Source organism: Tripterygium wilfordii, chromosome 10, assembly GCF_013401445.1.
Source record: "Tripterygium wilfordii isolate XIE 37 chromosome 10, ASM1340144v1, whole genome shotgun sequence".
NCBI lineage: Eukaryota > Viridiplantae > Streptophyta > Magnoliopsida > Celastrales > Celastraceae > Tripterygium > Tripterygium wilfordii.
The window spans coordinates 8,454,590-8,474,062 of NC_052241.1; the positions used below are offsets into that span (position 1 = coordinate 8,454,590).

General features: G+C 35.1%; 1 protein-coding gene across 1 annotated transcript; it reads right to left on the reverse strand.

Annotated features, from left to right (window-relative positions):
- Positions 1-7,454: 7,454 nt before the first annotated feature.
- LOC120007490 (ABC transporter G family member 29) lies at positions 7,455-16,311 on the reverse strand. The gene is made up of 22 exons (XM_038857746.1): positions 16,089-16,311; positions 15,584-15,979; positions 14,468-14,677; positions 14,110-14,194; positions 13,832-13,991; positions 13,681-13,757; positions 13,518-13,571; positions 13,064-13,154; positions 12,370-12,671; positions 11,560-12,158; positions 11,234-11,394; positions 10,932-11,041; positions 10,660-10,813; positions 10,407-10,562; positions 10,125-10,300; positions 9,622-9,954; positions 9,149-9,523; positions 8,925-9,058; positions 8,621-8,848; positions 8,337-8,508; positions 8,005-8,259; positions 7,455-7,906 (listed from the first exon to the last, which is right to left on the reverse strand). The coding sequence occupies exons 2-22, from the start codon at positions 15,961-15,963 to the stop codon at positions 7,634-7,636; spliced, it is 4,485 nt and encodes a 1,494-aa protein (XP_038713674.1). The 5' UTR covers positions 15,964-15,979; positions 16,089-16,311; the 3' UTR covers positions 7,455-7,633.
- Between the last annotated feature and the right edge of the window lie 3,162 nt (positions 16,312-19,473).

Consider the following 19,473-nt stretch of genomic DNA (forward strand, 5'->3'; position numbering starts at 1 on the left):
GATGCGACCCGTGATGAATGGTTATAAGTGTTAGGCTATTAAGGGATAATATATCAAAAATATATATGTAACAGAAATGTGATTGTTTCATTGGATGTGTGGCCACGCAAGAGAGTATAAGATAAGAAATATGATTATTAAATCTACAATAGGAGTAGCACAAACTGATGATAGTTACAAGAAAATTGTTTAAGATGGAATGTGCATGTAAAACATAGGGATAGCGGCGCAATAGTAAGAAGAATGAAGAGAATTTGTATGGGAGATAGTAGGAAGCGAAGGGTAAGACTTAAAAAGACATGACTTGAAGTATTAAGAAATTATATGAATTCAATAGGAGTTTATGAAAGTATGATTGTAGATAAAAATGAATGGTGGAAACGAATATGTATATTGAATTCCTGTTGATTTTCTCGTAAACTAGGTAACTGATCCCAAATTTTTGGGATAAAGGCTTAGATAATATCCAATACTAACAAAAAAAAGATGGGTCAATTAAAATTTGAGGAAACGATAGTGTAGTTTTCCCAATCTAGCAATTTATAGCTTGGAAATATGGTCAAAAAAGAAAAAAAAATGAAATTGATATTGATATTGAAAATGTACCATTGTCATATATGTCTATCAAATAATTAAAACAAGCTTTGGTTACCTTTGGTTGTATGTGTTCTAAATTCAATTATTGTTTTCCCCAAAAAAAACTTGGTTTTAGGAATAAATAAGAAACCTAACTTTTATATATATATAGGAATTCTCCTATGAAATCTTGACTTTTAGGGTTCAAAATTTTGTTCTTAAAATTTAGGAAAAAAAATTTTGTATTATGATTGGTCTTAGGAATCCAACGATATATTTTTTGTTCGAAACAAAATTCAAATTCAATATGAAAAGTGTATGATAATTATGGTTCGTTAAAAATTCAACAAAAGACATTTCATTTACATTTCAGGTTGCATTTGATTTTTGTTTCTAACAAAAAATATATCGTTAAATTTGTAAGACCGATGAAAATAAAAAAAATTTCAAATTTTAAAAAAATATTTGAACCTTAAAAGTGAATCCTAAAAATCAGGATCTCATTTTAAGAGCTCGTGAGAGAATTCCTCTATATATATGTTTATATTTATAGGTTTTTACAGAAAAATATGTTGGTTGCTCAAATAAAATGAACAACAACCAAACAAAATGAACCAAACTGCCCCTGAAGACATAATAAATATTACACCGACACCATTGAGGAAGAGCAAGTTGGCACGCCCCTTTCAATGAAATGATTACTTGATTTTTTTGTTCATAATATGTAACTTTTTAGTGGCAATGTTTAGTCCACAAACTTTTTCCCTGTTCTTACTTCCAATAACTTTCATCATTGTTATTCACTTCCAAGTTCCAACAACTTTTTTTTTCCAAACATCAAGTGTGTGTTTCGCAGAACGATTATGTTGATTTTCAACGCTAGCTATTAAGTTATGAAAAAAAAATGAGCCTAAAGCCGTGAAATGCTGTGAGGTGTTTGGTAAAACTGTTAACTGTTGTTAGCGGTTAAGTTGTGTAAAATATATTTTATTTATATTTTTAAATATTTTTAGACAAATTTAATTTACTAAAAATTATAAATAAGAAATTTATAATTTTATTTTTTGAATTAATTAAGTTTGAGAACAATATTTATAATTTTCGTATACAATATCTATAATATTAATATACCAAAATGAATAAAATAATCTTCTAAAAAAATAAAAATAATATGTTTTATAATATTTATATATAAATATAAAATAAAAATGTGTAAAAAACTTTAATTTAAATTTAATAATACTTTTACATTTTTTTTAATTGTTTAAATATGCGAGATCCACGCCAAAAACATTAAAAAAAAATAAAAAGTGCAACTTTTCCCAAAAACTGCCTGCTCTACAACAAATTTTCATTGAGAGCTTGTTTTTATGGGATGGTACCGCTAGCTTATGCGGATGGTACCGTCTTGCTTATTGGATTGTTTGGTGAGCCGGTCCCGCTCTAGCGATACCGCCTCACCAAATAGAGCACAATAGTGTTATTGTTATTAATGGATATTGATGTAATGATGTGCCTAATAATTTGACTTAGACGGGTAGGTGACAGACCAATTTTGTGTTGGTTTATAATCGTATATGGAGAACAATCTATAACCACGAACCCAAATTCAACGTTGTGGTTAGGAAGAACGGAATAATTTGAATATGATATTAGGAAGTTATATGACAAGATTATCTATGAGTCATGTAATGACTAAAATTCGTTCTCACTTATTCAATATATGTGTGAATACAACGTTAATTATAGCCTTTTCTCATGAGACACGTGTCCGTAGATCAATGGAGGATATTTGGTTCAAAAGTTTCTATTATTAGAGAGAGCGAGTTACTTTTTGGCTGGTGAACCGTGAATGTGGACAATATGGTTGACCGACTGAGTCAGACTTTGGAGAAGCCCGACTTGACCCAACTTCAACTTCATCTTTTTTTCATTCACCATTTTATCGTCTTAGAAAATCATGGTGAAATTAGGGGAAAAGATAATATGATAGTTATATATTCAAGGAAGGATAAGGTGAAAAAAAAAGTAGAAAAAAGTACATTTGTATTGCGTTGACAAAAATATCCCTAAAGATATATTTAAAATCCATCTATAGTCACAAGCGTGATGTCATTTTTCTTTTTTTTCTTTTTTTTTTCTCTCATTCTTCTTCTTCCTTCATGTCAATCATCGGAAATTGACCATCCGGTCACTGTTTTCGATGAACAAACTACCGAAATAAAGCTTTAGGTCAGGTCGATCAATGTCCAATCAACACTGGCCATCGATTATCACTTGATTCGTCAAAAAAACTTTTTGAAATCACTGTCACCATTTGAAAAAGAGTTAGATCCGGCTAATACATCCGGCTAATACGGCCAACTCCGATGACCATCAACTCCACGGACCAAGACGCATCACTTTTGAGGTTTTATTGTTTTTTCGAACTCTTTTTTTTTCTTCTGAAATTGGATCTGAATCTGCAGATAATATATATGTTTCATATTTGTTCTTATATGTTATCTGTTTTGGAACTTCAAACAGATAACATTTCTTTAAAGGCAAATAACATTTCTTTAAAGGCAAATAACATTTCATTAAAGACAGATAACATTTCAATAAGACAAATAACATTATGACAGGTATCAAATTAATCGAAACAGATAACATATCACCTGCAGTTTGCAACAGGAATCAGAACCAAAAAAAATATGAAAAATCCCCATAGAAACTTTCGAAAATAATGATTGATGAAAGATCGAAGGAAAACTACAAGTCCTATGGTGAGTATGATCAGATCTAGAAATTCAAAAGCCAAGAGTATTCAAAATCAACAGGATCGTAAGGTAAATCGTTATAGAAATTCAAAATTGATGCAAGATTCATATTAGAAAATCAATTTCACGAAGAAAATTGGAAAGAAAAATATTCTCTGCAGCTATAGTCGTGAAAGAGGAGCTTTCGTAAGTGAGAGAAGAATTTTTGTAAACTTTATGATTAATTTTTAAAATTTAAATAATTAAACTGAGGTTATTTTAGTTATTTAAAAAAATTAGGATAAGAGTTTGTCCTTTTTGGAATATTAGTTTAAAGTACATGGATTTTATGGAATAAGACTTTTAAGAATGTCCTTATTGGAACAAAGCTCTCCCATGAAGGACTTATATTTAATTTTCCAAAAAATCATTTAATCATTCAAATCGAGCCCAAACCCAGCCCTAAGGAGATGATGACTTTCTGAGGGCTATCAGTGAATGGTGAATTCTCAGGACAAAATTTTGCGCGCCTTGAAGCACATAATGGATAATACCTCAAGGGAATTAGATTGGACGAAGATAGCCAGGCAGCCAGCCCATGAGTTGGAGGACCTTTCATTAGCTCTATAAGTATTGGATTAGATTTAAAATCCATATGCAAGTGTGGACCAATTGAACTAGGATTGTCCACGATCAGTTATCGGTCAATTCCTTTTAATTTTTTGATATAAATTTAATCGACCAATCGATTCGGTTATGATCGGTAATTTTAGACAATCCTAAATTTCAAGTCATTCGAACTTGAGTCGGTCAAATGAATGATCATTCAAAGTTTGGAACTCTAACTTAAGCTATATAAGTTCAGTTCCAAAACTGATTTTTCAGCACATATTCAAGCATATATAAATGTCAAATTCACATAGAAATAGACATAAGCCTCACTTAGTACATGTGAACACATTAGCAAGAACCATGGCATATTCACTTAGTATAATTCAATACTCAGTCAAATAGCACACAAATGTAGTAATATCATCAAAATAACAAATGTAGGACCTAGGTTCTAGTAGAGAGTTGGAAACAAAAAGATACCAATAGACCAAGTTATGTTCGAAATTGCACAAAAAATAAAAAGCTCGTCTATGAATCGATGTACTCTATTTAGTATTATTCGAAGTTTAATTTGTTAGTTTTGATTTTGTACAACATTTCGTTAGGAAAAGATTAACGAAAAAGTGTTGGAAATAAACGTGCATGCATATGATCGACAAACAGTAGCATGCATAAATAGTAACATATATTGATCAACACAACATCACATACAAGAACAAATGCTTGAATTAAAATATCGAAACCGAATTGTAGAAGCAGCTGGACAGAATCTGAGGAAGCGAGGTAAACCTTAGCAAATCTCCTTAAAGAGAATTTGTCCCGACCAATTTGGTGCCTCTGTTCTCGGGACAATCTCTTCCCAAAATACAACGCTTCACACACCACCAGTAAACGGCATGGAAATACCAACGGACTCAATCAAGCAACTATGAACAACACTCTCAACAGGCAAGAATAAGAACACAGACGCGGGAGGAGAAATGAGAGAAGAAGTGGATTTTATGTATTTTTGAATTGTTGCCAAGCTCTCCTTATATAGGAGAGCCCAACAACCACCAGCCAAAAAATCAGTGTTCTATACTGATTTTCGGGCTTGACTCAACCACTAGGCCAATATTCTTGGCCTCAACTGACTTGACCAGGTATGGGCTAGATTTTTCGGGCCAGACTCAATAACAGTTGAGCAAGTAGGTTGCAAACCTTGAATGTCCACATTCAATGTATTTGGATTACTTAATGGGTCAAAAATGAAATAACTTTTGTGCAAAAAATTAGGAGACATTAGGCCTTCGAAAGCCCAAGTCCATGCATGGGCCCGACCCACCCGCTTGCCTTGCCCGACCTATAGGCCTGCCTGGCGCGTCTGTGTGTTTTTAATCCAAGCCCATAGTGGAGAGACTCTCCCTCCTACAAAAGCTTGGGTGCCCTTGAGCCAAATGCCTTCATACAAACATTAGGCTTATAAACAACAGATCCACATTGAATTTCTTCAGTGTGGGATTCATTTACACATACTTATTGCATTTTGGTCTTCATGATTAACATGACTATTTTGGAGTCAATTTCCATTCAACCGAAAAATTGTTTTGGACCAAATTAAACTCCAATCTCTTGTCTTCATATTGAAGATTAAGTCTCATCAATTACTATTCAATAACTCTCATTAATTAGTCATTAAATTAATGTCAAACTAGGGTTGACCACCATTTTCCAACAAAAAGATCAAGTTACGATTGAAATTGCACAAAAATGTGAAACGCTCGTCTATAGAGAGAGTTGAGTAATTCCAAAGCATTAAAGTGGACTGTTGTATTCTATTTAGTGTTCTTAGAAGTCTAACTTGCTAGTTTAGTTTTCGTACAATATTTCGTAAGATGAAGATGTTAATAAACCAAATTATGTCTAAAATTGTACAAAATGTGAAAAGCTCATCTACGGTGAGAGTTGAACAATTCCAAGGTATCAATAAGGATCATCGTACTCTATTTAATTTTCTTATAAGTCTCAAGTTAGCATATCGATTGCTCCAGGCCAACACAAACACCTTTCAACTCGGATCTCTTACACCTTAGATGGAGAAAGATGGGCTTTGCACTTTATATTAATACGTTTGATTCAGGTATTAAAAAAAAGCGTAGAAACCAAATCAATTGTCAAACTAATTGATTGATGAGTTATTTTTTAAAAAAAATTACTTAGAATCGATCGAAATAACTGTTAATAACCGATTGATTGGTCGGTTAAATTTATGTCAAAAAGCCGGGAAAAAAAAAGTTGACTGTTTGCACCGTAAGTTTGATAATATTGCATGCATGCACTTTGAATTTTAAATTAAAAAGAAATCCAAGAATTGATTCACTCGAATGCCACTGGTTCGATCTCCCTACAAACCACTTAAGATGAATCATTCTTGATATCGAGAATCAGTCTAACCTCCTCAGCACTCTTGTCGCCACAGCCTGGCAAATCAACTCAAGCAAGTCCTTGATGTCCAAATAATTCGCAGCCACAGTCAAATCGAGCAGCATGGACTTGTCCATTATCACGAATTCCGCATCCCAGGCCGTCAGATGTTCGTCCTTGGACGACTCCACGTGCTTCTTACAGTACCCGAGTACCTTCACAAGGATTGCACTTGAAACGTTGGGGGTGGGTATGCCAAACTCGGCGCAAGATACTCGAGTACTGCAAGAAGCACGTGGAGTCATCTAAAGACGAAGATCTGAAGACACAATTGTCTTCAATCATGTGTTTCACTGTCTGTGACTGCCGTGCCGCCACCTCATCCATCTCGAATCGCTCTCCTTCGGAACTTATTACAATGATTTTCCTTCAAGACGCCATCCAACTTTCTCCAATTCCAGATCAGAAACAACAATATATGTTTTGCGGAACAAAAGTGTCAGGGATCCCAGTCATTGCAGTAGTGGATCTTATTTATTGATTGATGTAAGTGTAGGGGTCCACAAAACAACTTGATGATTAAGTGAGAGAGTGATACATCATTTACTTGGATAACTGAGATTCCTTTTACTGGGATTCCTATCACTTCTATTTGTGGAAGGAATTATGGATATTATGGTTCTCTAGTAGTATTTATAGGGATTTTGGATAGCAATCTCATTTAGCAATATTTCGATGTTAATTAGATTACAAATTAATTAACATTGCCACTATAACATGGTAATTAATTCCTTGCATGCATTTTTCACGAAAGGAAAATCATATATGCTAAACAAAATTGATGCTTGCTTGCATTTTTCATGACATAACTACATAATATTCATCATGTCAAGACAATAAATATATGGATACGGTGCAATCTTCATCATGAGGACAATCAGTATAAGATGTCTTATAAGTTGATTTATGTCTTGTTATTATATGTTTTGTCCAACTTTCTTGTTTGTGGTTGTATTCCGTCATTATGGTGGCCCGGGTGCCTTTGAAGGCCTCCATTTCTTTTACTCACGTGACGAGTTCTGGAATATATATTGGGTCTTGACCTTTTCAAAAAAAAAAAAAAAGTTGAAAATCTTTATCATCATCATCCCCTATATATATATTACATATATATGTGCATCATCAAGTGAAAAACAAAACAATTTCTTTATCTAATAAAAGAAAGAAACTGGACTTATACAATTTCCATGGCTTCTGTACTAACACTTTAAGTAGCTTGCATAAACTAAAACTGAACATCTTTTCTATCTTGTTTGGAAGTTTAGCTTCTTTATGCAGTAGGCGAACATAAATGCAAAGAAGAGTGCAAAGCCAACCAACACCACAGCAACTGGTCCCATGAAGTTTGGATCATAACCAAAATGGTTTTCTATGTACCATTTGACAGTAGGGTCACGCTCCATTCCTGGTGCTTTAATGGTCTCCTCCACATCGCCGTATTGCGATATAATTAGTCCATAAACTGTCCATGCAACTGGGCAGATCCAGTAGTACCATACCCACCACTTTGGAATGTTCTGCAACAAGACAAGGAGTAATGAATTTGAGTCGCAATGCATGCATGATTAATTGAGTATTTCAGAAGAGAAATGTTACGAAAGTTATAAATGTGTACCGGTCTCGGGATGAAGAAGCCGGAGAACAGATTGAAGAGAGAATAGAATGCTGCTGCAAAGATGGCTGCTACTTGGTGGTTTGGTGTGAGGGAAACAGTCATCATTCCGTAGTATGTGAAGTAAAGGAAGGAGAAGAAGGAAATAAAGAAGAACCAGAAGAATTTTGCCGCTGTCCATTTAAAGGCCACCATGGCATACACAATAAGTGTATAGTATGTGGTTTGAACCAGCACATATGGTATTTCACAGAGCACCTGTAAGTATTTGGATTATTAGAGAGCTCTATATAAGAAATGTCAGTTACTTGTCGAACAAAAGTATGCCAACTTACCTGTGCTAGGGCGTAAGGTAATGCGGAGTACATTCCAGCAGCTCTTTCTCGATAGAACACGGTTCTTTCAATGGCTACTACTGGTTGTACTGTTGAGCAATTGTTGATTCCAACAAATAAAACTGCAGCATACATCGCTCCAATGATCGTAGAAAGATCAGCTGTGCTCTCCCTGGAACACAAAATGTAATAAATATTAGAAGTGTAGATCTGTTGGTGAAGAACATGTAGTCATTTTGTCAATAGAAAAAGTGAGCTTTCTAAAACAGGAAATAGACACAAACCTTCTGGTGCCAACCTTCCAAAATATTGCGCCAACCATTAGGGCGCAAACCAAGGTGAAGAAGAATCTAACAAGGTTATAATCCGGGCTTCTCCAGTAAGTCCACCACTGCTTCCAGAGGCAAGACTTGAACTGCCCCCATGAGGACTGAGAATACTGAGTGGAAAAATAGAGGTCCTTCACTCCAGGTGGGGGCGTCTTTAACTCCTCTACTAAAGCCTTGTTTCGCCTGATCATTCATATGAATGAGGTTAGCTCCTGACATACTTGAATTCCCAAAATAAATATATGATTGTTTGACTTACTGATACACGGCTGTAGATTTGTAGTGCTCAGCAAAGTCAAGTTCAAGCTGGAGTTCAGCTGCTAGTGAGCTCACTTCCAACATCCATGTTGCTGGGTTATACTTCTCCGGAATTTTTGGGACTCCAGGAATAGCCTACAATGAATGAATAAATGATTGATTACATAGTTAATGCATAGCTGTTACCAACACTGATAGATTATAATATTTAATAAGATGGGATACCTCAAAGTACTCAACGATCTTGTTTGAATTTCGGCCCAGTGGTCCCAGGTATATAATCTGACCGCCTCTCTTCATCAACAGCAGCTCATCAAAGGCTTCAAAAATATCAATGCTTGGCTGATGAATCGTGCAAACGACTGTTCTTCCAGTGTCCACAGTGTTCCTCACAGTTCTCATGACAATGGCAGCTGCCCTTGCATCAAGCCCTGATGTTGGTTCATCCATGAAAATGATGGAGGGGTTTGCAACAAGTTCTACTGCTATTGTCAATCTTTTTCTCTGCTCTGTTGACAACCCTGTAATTCCTGGCAGCCCCACTAGAGAATTTTTGAGATTGTCTAGTTCTACCAGTTCCATAACTTGCTCCACGAAAGTCTTGACACGACAAAACACACAAAAACATTGCTTTTAGGAAGTTGAATTTTATTTTACATTTAACTGTTTTATGAGACCAAACAAAAAAAGATTCTTACCATCTTTTCCTCTTTGCTAACTTCTTTAGAGAGCCGAAGGAAAGCTGAGTGTATCAAGGATTCTTGAACAGTCACTTGAGGTGAGTGAATATCATTTTGTTCACAGTATCCCGAAATTCTTGCAAACGTCTCCTGTTTCTTGGGGTATCCGGAAATTCGAACATCACCTTCGATATAACCACCAGTCTTTCTTCCTGCTAAGACATCCATCAGTGTAGTTTTTCCAGCTCCACTGACTCCCATTAAGGCTGTCAGGACTCCAGGCCTAAATGCACCTGTTACTTCTCGAAGTAGTTGAAGCTTTTCTTCAGTAACACCTTGGGCTTTCATTTCCTGTATGTGTCATTAGAGTTAGTTACCAAAGAAGTTAAGCTGTGTTTCCTATAAGGTCTTGCTTCATGATAATGTTAATTACAAATATGGAAAGTCATCTTGATTTGGCCACACAGATAACTCCATTTAGCATTTAGTAAAATGAGAGAAGAGGAGCAAGAGATTCGTACGGGGGGCATGTCTACGTGGTAGTTCACACTATCAAAGGACATTGCAAGAGCAGTGAACGGAAGAATCATTCCTCTCTTGGGAGCTACACCATTTGCCAACTCAAGGGATGAATCTGCATTTCTACTCAGTTCATTAGGATTGGATCGACTGCTCATTCGCTTCAGTGCCATTTCTCCTGAAACATGAAATTCCATGTAAGCTACTCATTATTGCTATATTGATGCCAATTATATAGTTCATTTTAGCCAAGATTGGCTTTTCGAGGTTGTTATGTTTCTTACTCGTGTTGTTTCCATCAGAGGACGATAACGATCGAGGAAGTGACTCTCCATTAGACTTGATTCTTCTTATTCTGGGTTCTTCCTCAGACTCTTCTTGGTCAGCTTCCATCGCAGCCGCTTCTTCTTCAGAGATCGTAGCTTGTGGCTTTCCAACGGCTATTGCATAAAACAAGAGAATGGTAGGAATCAGTAATCTAAAGAGGCCAAATGGAAGAAAATAAAAATGACACCTAAAAGGAATGGTAGAACATACGGTTTAGATATGTGAGTGACAATGTAAATAGGAGATTGAAGAGGACTACAAAACCCAGAAGAGCAGCTGCACCAATCCAATACCATTTTCTTTCAGGGAAAATATCAAAGTTTCTGAGAACTGCCACACCTAAGCTGTTCCCATTGTCTGAGGCCTATAATACAATCAAAAGCCACTTGTCACTTGCATTTTTCATGCAACGCAACTTTCCACTTTCTGATTGAAATGGGATATGTACGAGTTTGTATCGAAGTATATTTTGAATTACTTACCGACTTGTTCATCCACCTCGGAGCAAACATTTCATTCACCGTGAGGGAATAATAGCCATAAGACATAGGTGAGGTCCAGTTAGCCCACCTCAACCACCCTGGAATTTTGTCTGTCAAAATTTAAACAATTCTTTTGTTAAGACAATGAACTATTAACAAGCTCTATTAGAAGACTATACAAGCTTCTCTATAATGTAGGCATAAGCAATTTGAGGTATGCCTTCTCCATATTACATGTTCTTTATACTGGTTTGATTTAACTACTTTCACAACAAGGTTCACAGATTAGGTTTCAGGCTAACCTCGAGAAAGGATGAAACCTCCGAGCAGGAAGATTAGAAGAAGAGTAAGAGCACCACCAGTGTTGGCGATGATCACGGACCTGCAGAGTCCAGCAATAAGCCTAAAGATCCCACCAGCCATTTGTTGGAGCAGGAATATCACTAGTAGATGCTTAAAAAACCTGCAAATAGACATCACAAAATGTTGATAAGTTGATGCTTTTAATTATTACCTGAACCAAGGAAGAGCTCTATATTATTATTAAGTACAATAACCAATAAGTATGCCTAACAATCTCGAGATTTTAGTCTTAGAAAAGAACCTCAGAAGTAAACAAAAAGACTACCTGCTTGCTTCAGGAGCAAATCCAATGGTGTAATATGTCACGATCACCCAAATGAAAGACTCAAACATGGATATGGGTAGCCCGAGGAGGAAAGTTGGGAGAGAGAAAGTCCATGGTGGATGGAAGAGAAGGTCTCGTTGCTTGTAAAATACAGGGAGCCTCTTGAGTATAAGTTGTAACTCAGCAAAACCATTGAACATGTTTACTATCATAGAGAATAGAAGTGCACCAATATACATTGCACCATCTTGCTCATTCCTAGTGTGCATTCTGGACCTTATGAATACCGTGGACGCGATGATAGCCCCAATAATAATTTGTACTGTCTTGAAAACATAGAAGAATGAATTTCTCTTCATCAATAGCCATTCTTTATCCCAACAAGCTTTTAGTAGTTCCATTCTTGGGACAGAGTACTTTGTGAACACTAGAGCAGCTTTATGGCCTTGGGCCTTATCAAAAGGCACCGATAGCTCATTCTCTAGCCTCATTCCTGCATGGAAACGTTTGAACCTGCTCGCAAATTCACGGACTGTTATGTATTTGTATGGTTTTCTCTTATCTGCCCAGTATTGCTCTTGGTCCTTTCTTGAGGTAACCTGTAGCAATGACAAGTAGATTTGGTAAGCCAGAAACCAAAACTGATAGATTGGGCTTCAATATGCTCAGCCCAGCCCACAGAATTATCATTTAAAAGTTAAGACCAATTCCTTAAATGGGTTCAGAATGAGACCTTTACTTAAGACACTTGTTTTGATTTATGAGATTCTATAGCATAATCACAGTCTACCATATCATCATGATCTTTACCTCTTGCAAGAAATCCGCAACTCCCTTTCTTTCAGGACATTTGAATCCACATCTCTCAAAGAACTCCACAATGTGCTCTCGTGGGCCCTGGTAGACGATCTGTCCCTCCGATAAGAGAACGACATCATCAAAAAGATTGAACGTCTCAGGAGCAGGCTGGAGTAGTGATATAAAAACAGTAGCCTCAGTGAGGTGTACAATCTGCTGCAGGCATTTCACAATTTGAAATGTTGTGGAGCTATCAAGACCAGTGGATATTTCATCCATGAATAGAGTCTTTGTAGGTCCAACAATCATCTCTCCTGTAGCAATCAAGTTATGAAACAATAAACCAATTAAATATAACCCAATTAGTGCTCAATCCACTTGAAAAAAAAAAAGTCTTATTCATTCCTGATGAGAAAATATTTTATGGGGTTGGGGTGGGAGCTCAGCTCAGACTTTATAATTTAGTAAAAAGAATCATGAGTGTGCAATCAGTATATCATCTTAGTTTGTTGACAAGTCACTTGTTATGGATTTTCTGATGTTTGACCACGAAGTTCTCTACGCAAGATGATAAACAATGATAGGCAAAGTGCTAGGTTGATGTCTTGTGAAAGGAAAGCTCTTAAAATGGAAAAACAAAAGAAGAACAAAAAACATTTTTCTTTCTCACATTGAAGAAGTCACTGGTAAATAATGTCTAATTAACCTGTAGTCACTCGCTTTTTCTGTCCACCCGATATCCCTCGCATCATCTCATCTCCCACAATGGTGTCTTTGCATATATCAAGACCCAATATCTGTCACAAAAGAATATGACTGTTAAAAATAGTTTACAATATAGGCTGCACATGCAGTAGATGGTCAATTTTGTTCTACTATGGTAAAACTAGAATGAAAATCAGTTCTCCATCCAAGATTGTTTAATCCAATTGAGGGTAGTTGTCCCATTCTCCAGCAGCATTGTTGGAAAAACATTGAGCAGAGTAGGTGAGGAGATATATTTGAAAATGGGTAGGCTCTTTGGTCTGATTTAGTTGGTCCATTTGGCAAAAAAAAAAGTCAAAAGTGGGGTGGTAGTTAAAGTATTCAAATGATAGAACTTGGTCAGTGAAAACCCTTTACAAGGCTTGAAGATTGCGTGTTGTACTTTGTTAACTTACTTTAAGAGTGTAGTCGGTAATGAGGCTGCTTTCTACTCCTTTCATTGCTGTTGCCTGAGAGAAGTATAAACTTTAGCCAATTAGAAGACAAACTTCATTTGGGAATAAAATCAAACACCTCACGTGCATCACAGAACCGCACAGCAAATCATATCATATTTACCTTCATAAAGAGATCTACTTCTGCCTCTGGGAATATTCCACAGTCCTTCTCCCTTCTTGCAAGCTCACTCAGGAGCTCTACAATGCAACAAAACAAATCGTTACTTCTAATTCAACTACCATCAGAGTTGTAAAAAAAGCTTGATTTTTACCATATCTGGTTCCAACCCCTTGACACCTTGCAGAGAAATCAAGGGTTTCTTTTACTGTCATTTCTCCAACATGAACATCATTTTGACTAATGTAAGCTGATGTCTTTTGTGGTACAAATTCATTGAGCTTATACCCATTATAAGTTATCTCCCCAGTAACCTATCACATGCAAAGAAATTCACTATTAATGTTGATAACTTCAGGATTTGCAAGACCATGTCAACTCATATGTATTATATAACAGCTGCTTTATTTAAAGCAGAGTTGTTTTACTAACCTTTAGGCTTGGGTCCAACCTTCCAGCCAATGCCAACAAAAGGGTTGTTTTCCCTGACGATGGTGGACCTAATAGAAGTGTCATCCTGTAATAGCCAAATTCAGAAATAAAAACCAAAACCCAAAAAAAAGATTGTTTTTTTATTCATCTTAAATCAATCATAAACTGTAAACTTTTGTTTCTTTGTTAATCGGAACGAGATTCTTTAAGCCTTAAGTCCGGAAAGATAACCAAGTAGGCTATCCCGCAATCCCCAAGTGGTTCATAAATTATAAACTGTTTAGCATATAATTATTGATGACAACTTTTTCTGATTATTATTTTTTAGATAAATAGTGTTTTGACATGGCAAATGTACCTTGATGGTTTAATAATTCCAGAGGCATCTTTGAGGATTGTGAGTTTTGTCCTTTTAGCAAATCCAATCCCAAGCATGCCCAGAGCTGATTCTGCAACATTTAAGGCGGTGTTTGGAAGAGTAGGGAGAGCTCTGGAACCAACATGGCAATTGGCTTCCACAGTGAAATGCTCAAACCTGACTTCCACTGATGGAAGATTGATACCAACCCTGCAATTAATTGCAAACATATCAGACCAAGACCAGGAAACCAACCCATTATGCACTACTGTTTACCTGAATATTCTCACTAGATGGTTTCTATTTAAGACAAAGCATGATCTGAGCATTCATGTTGTCTGAATTCCATCTTTTTTAATCACAAATTGCTCTCCCAGGACAATGGAAAGCCTCCTAATTTAATTCCCTATATATATATAGATATAGATATAGCATAAATGGCCTAATTGTCCTGTTTTTGAACAAGAAAAATGTATGCAGAAGTAGACATCAAACAGCATAGACATAGTGTGCAAGAACAGTACAAAAGAAGCTCAATAAATCCAACCAAAAACAATTGGACCGCTAAAAACTATGTGAATTATTTAAAAATCATTGAAAGATTAAAAAAAGAAGAAGAAGAAGACAATATTCAAAACCTAAATTGGTGCCGGCAAGTAGGTAATATTAGAATAAGAAAGAAGGTTTAGAAGAGAATAGTTGAACATGCTCAACAACCATCATATTATAGTAAACACTCTTAAAAGTCTTCTTTCACATTCTTTTAGTTCATTGATTCTGCCAAACACAAAGAAAACTAGGAGTTAGTTTCTCTATACTTTTCTTGGAAGTTGGAGCTTAATCAAATAATTAAAAAAACTGAAGCAAAGCCATATTTTTAAAGGTTGACATACATCATCAAGCACAAAAAAATTGAAAAAAAATATATATATATATATATAAAAACAGTTTGGCTAGTTGAGTAAATCATGAAGGTCATAAATTGGGGCATAATAAGGGGAAAAATAATGGAAAAGAATACACAAAAAAGGTGTTTTTGGGTGTATTTGTGTGTTAAAGAGAACAAATTAGTTTCAAAAACAGAGTAAATGCTGAAAAAAAAAACAGAGGACTTACTTATCAATTCTGTTCCTGAACTTCTTCAAGTACTTCTCGTTGTCTTCCTCGGCGACCTTGAAGAGCTTATCCATGATCTTTTGTCGTTCGCTCATGTCAAGCTTTGTCACATCCACTTCTTTATGTACAACTTTGTCACCTTGAATTTCATTTTCGCGATACGATTTGAGAATACTTGTTCGCAAACGATTGTAGGTTGGTAGTTTCTCAATTGCAGCCCATTTTAGAGACTCTTCATCTTCATTGATGATACTATTCCTCAATGACCCTCTTCCACCTGAAAATACATCTTCCATGCCCCAATTGGACGTGCTTAAGCTCCTAGTCATGCTCTCTCTCGCTCGCCGACTAGCTGTTCTTGCTTTCTCTAACCCTTCCATTCTCTTGCTCCGCTCTCTGGTTGCGGACAAAAATCAATGCAACACACGAAAGAATAATGAAGTTTAATTAATCAACATACATATATAAGATTTATATTGGTTCAAACAGGTTTGAAGGTACTTACTATGTGTTTCTTGAATCACAAGGATTTGAAAATGAGGCAGAGTACTCTGTTTACAGAGTCAGAACAGAGAGAGAGAGAAGCAGAGGATTGGGTGGTTGGTGGAGATTTGGACTTTTTTTGGGTTGTGTCAATATATGATACTTGATTTTCAAGGAGTGTTGAAAAGGTCTCTCTCTATCTTTCTCTTTCTTTTTTCCTTTCTAGAGAGAGAAGAAAAGAAATTGAGAATACAAACTGTAGTGTTGAGGGTGTATATATCTATATATATATATATATATATATATATATATATATATATATATATATATATATATATATATATAGATGCATAGTTGCTAATGAGAAAGGGGGAATGTGCCTAGCTGGTGATGGTGGTGGGTGAAGTTTGAATTTTCAATTTTCAATTTTCAATTTTCAATTTTCAATCCCATAAACAATAAATTAAATAAAAAAAAAAAAAAAGATTGATGAACAATGTTCTACTGTGATGGCTCTCACTCCCTTCCCCTTCCTATTTGCTTCATGCAAATTGGTCTTCTACATTGTAGTCAACATAGTCTCTCTTTTTCTTTTTTTTTTTTATCCAATTTGCATTTATGTGGGCTCCATTTTTTCCTTTTGGTAGATATCTACCTTCCCGCGCAGTCTTATTTTTTAGGGTTTAGTATTAAGGGTTCACCCAGCTTGGAGCCTCAGGCACAAGGAAAAAAAGGCCAATACAAAAAAAAAATAAATTAACCGAGAATGACAATATACAAGTTTATCCTTTAAAGTTTGAACATCCGATATAAACATAAACTCTTCGAGTCATCAGGCTCACGTACACAGAAGTTACCCACCTGAAGACGAGGTAAGTTTGGCCAAAGTCTAGGGCGTAGTCATAAGGGTATTGCTCCCAGTGGGAGTCGAACTCAGAAAATGTTTTTTCTAGTATCTATTTTTTCTAGTATCTATTTTTTCTATATTTGTGGCTGATAATTAAAAGCTCTAGAAATATAAGCAGCAGTGAGATTTTTTATGCATTTAAGACAACATTGTATCTCCAACAACAATAACCAATAACCACATGAGTGATAGTCAAGTTGATGAATCTATATGGGGTTAAATTGTATGGATTCGAGAAGTCATGAGTTTGATTTCCATTCAGAGCAATATCCTTATGGCCACATGCTAGGCTGGGCTTTGCCCCAACTTAACCTGTCGTCAAGTGTGAAATTTTTTTGTGCACGGATTTGATGACATGTGTTTAGGCTCATGTTAGTTGTCCAAAGAGGAAATTTGTTTGGTGTCGTTCTTGGTTTAAAAACATCTCCAACAACAATATAAATTTGTTATAATTTTTGCACGGAAGATAGTGAGAGGCAAAAATTATTTCTTGGGAGGTTAACTCAATGTTTGGGCTATACCTCTTGTATCATTTACATGGTTCCTTTTAATATATTTTTTATTTATCAAAAAAAGGGGGGAAAATTGTATTTTTTTAGAATAAATTCCAACTCATCTTGCGATCCTTTTCTCTTATAAGTGCACCATAAACTTTTATGGTTTTGTGTATTCCCGCTAATCCCCACTTCATATATAATAATATCATTCTCATTGTTGTCTATTATTTCACGACCCTATAACTTTTTCAGTCCAAAGGGTACGTAGTGCTAGACGAAAAGTTTCTCCTCAAATTTTTGCATATATTTATATACATATCCAGATTCCAGACGCATGCATACACATATATAGAAACAAATTAACAGTACAATGTCGATACATGACATGCATCTATATATATACTTATAAATTAAGAAGCTGCTTGGTTAATTCTGGCCACAAATTAAGGTGGTTGACTACTTCTGGCTGGGAATCATGAGTAGCAGTTTACCAAGTAAGTATTCCATTAAATTAATCTGATTTACTGATGCCGGCAGCTGACCGATTAGTCTTTTTCAGAAATCAAATTTTTTGGATATGTGTGTGTGTGTGTGTGTATATATATGTATATGTATATGTATATACGCACACAATGTGAATTCCTTCTCGAAGAAATGAGTTTCAACGCAAATAATCTACTAGCTAGCTATGCACTTGGTTTGTTTGACGGTAAACCTAAAATATTTGTCAACCTATGTTGAAGAAAAAAAAATGATGTCGACTTTTTTTGTTTGGTGAGAAAATCCCCTCTCTTATAGATTGTCATATTTCCTTTTTGAATTGTCTTAATATCCTCTCCTTTTTTTAATTAAAAGAAATATTGCATTACGAATTGAATGAACAATGTTTGTTTGCATGCATTGGAAAATATATAGTTTAATTAGTGTTAATTTAATTTAATTAATTAATTAATTAGCAAATGAGAGATAAGATATATATGAGTCCTTTTTGTTCATGGAACCTTCGGTCACCAAGACCCACAATAAGGGGGTGAATTGAAGGAGATGTGCACCACAAAGATTTGTTCATGGTAGTAGGTGAGGATTGACAAATAAAATATTCTTGGGTTGGATTGGGTTGTGCTATTTGGGTCTTCTTGGTAGAAATTAGGCACAATTGTTTCTATTCTAATCTTTTAATTTTATTTTTTTAATTCCCCTTTTGATTAGGTCTTTTTCCCCTTTAGTATCCGTAGTGTTAGGTAACCCATGAGAGTTCAAATCTTTTAAACAAAATTTTAAAACGTTTTAACTCTCAAAATATTTGTTAGATTTTTTTAAAAAAAAATTACATATTCAAGAATCAACACATAAAACTCTTTCCAACAATATCCATTGTCGATGAGTTTTATCGGGTAAATCTTAAAAAACAACGAATTCTACAATGTATTAAAAAATAATAAAATATATATTAAAACAACAAATTTTGGACAATGAATTCTGGGATGAAAGAGTGAAAATAAAACTATTCCATTGATTAAATTAATGGAATAAACATGTTGGGTTCCCATGGGCTACATGTCATTTTCGCTTTAGTATTTGTTAATTATTTTTAAGAAAAAACAAATGTGAACGTCCACTTAAAATAACATAAGAGCACTAAAAGGTCCTACCAAATAATTAAGTCCATTTGTTTGTTGCAACCGCGTTTGGGTCACCCATACATGTTTGTAATTACATCATGCTTACATTATCAGAAGATTCATTGGCATCAGCATACATGTGGGTTAATATAACTTTTATGGTGCGTTTGGTACAAGGGTAATTAAATTTTAAGTTTACTTGTGTTTGTTATGTCAGTATAACTTTTACTCCTGTAATAAATTTTAGTAATTGAGCTTATTTTTTACACATAAAGTTTACTAGTGGGGTGACCTGGGTAATAAAAAGTAATGAGAAGTTTTACTCCAACCTATTATCCCTTTAAATAAAAAATTCTAAAAACCCATAAGTTATATATACAC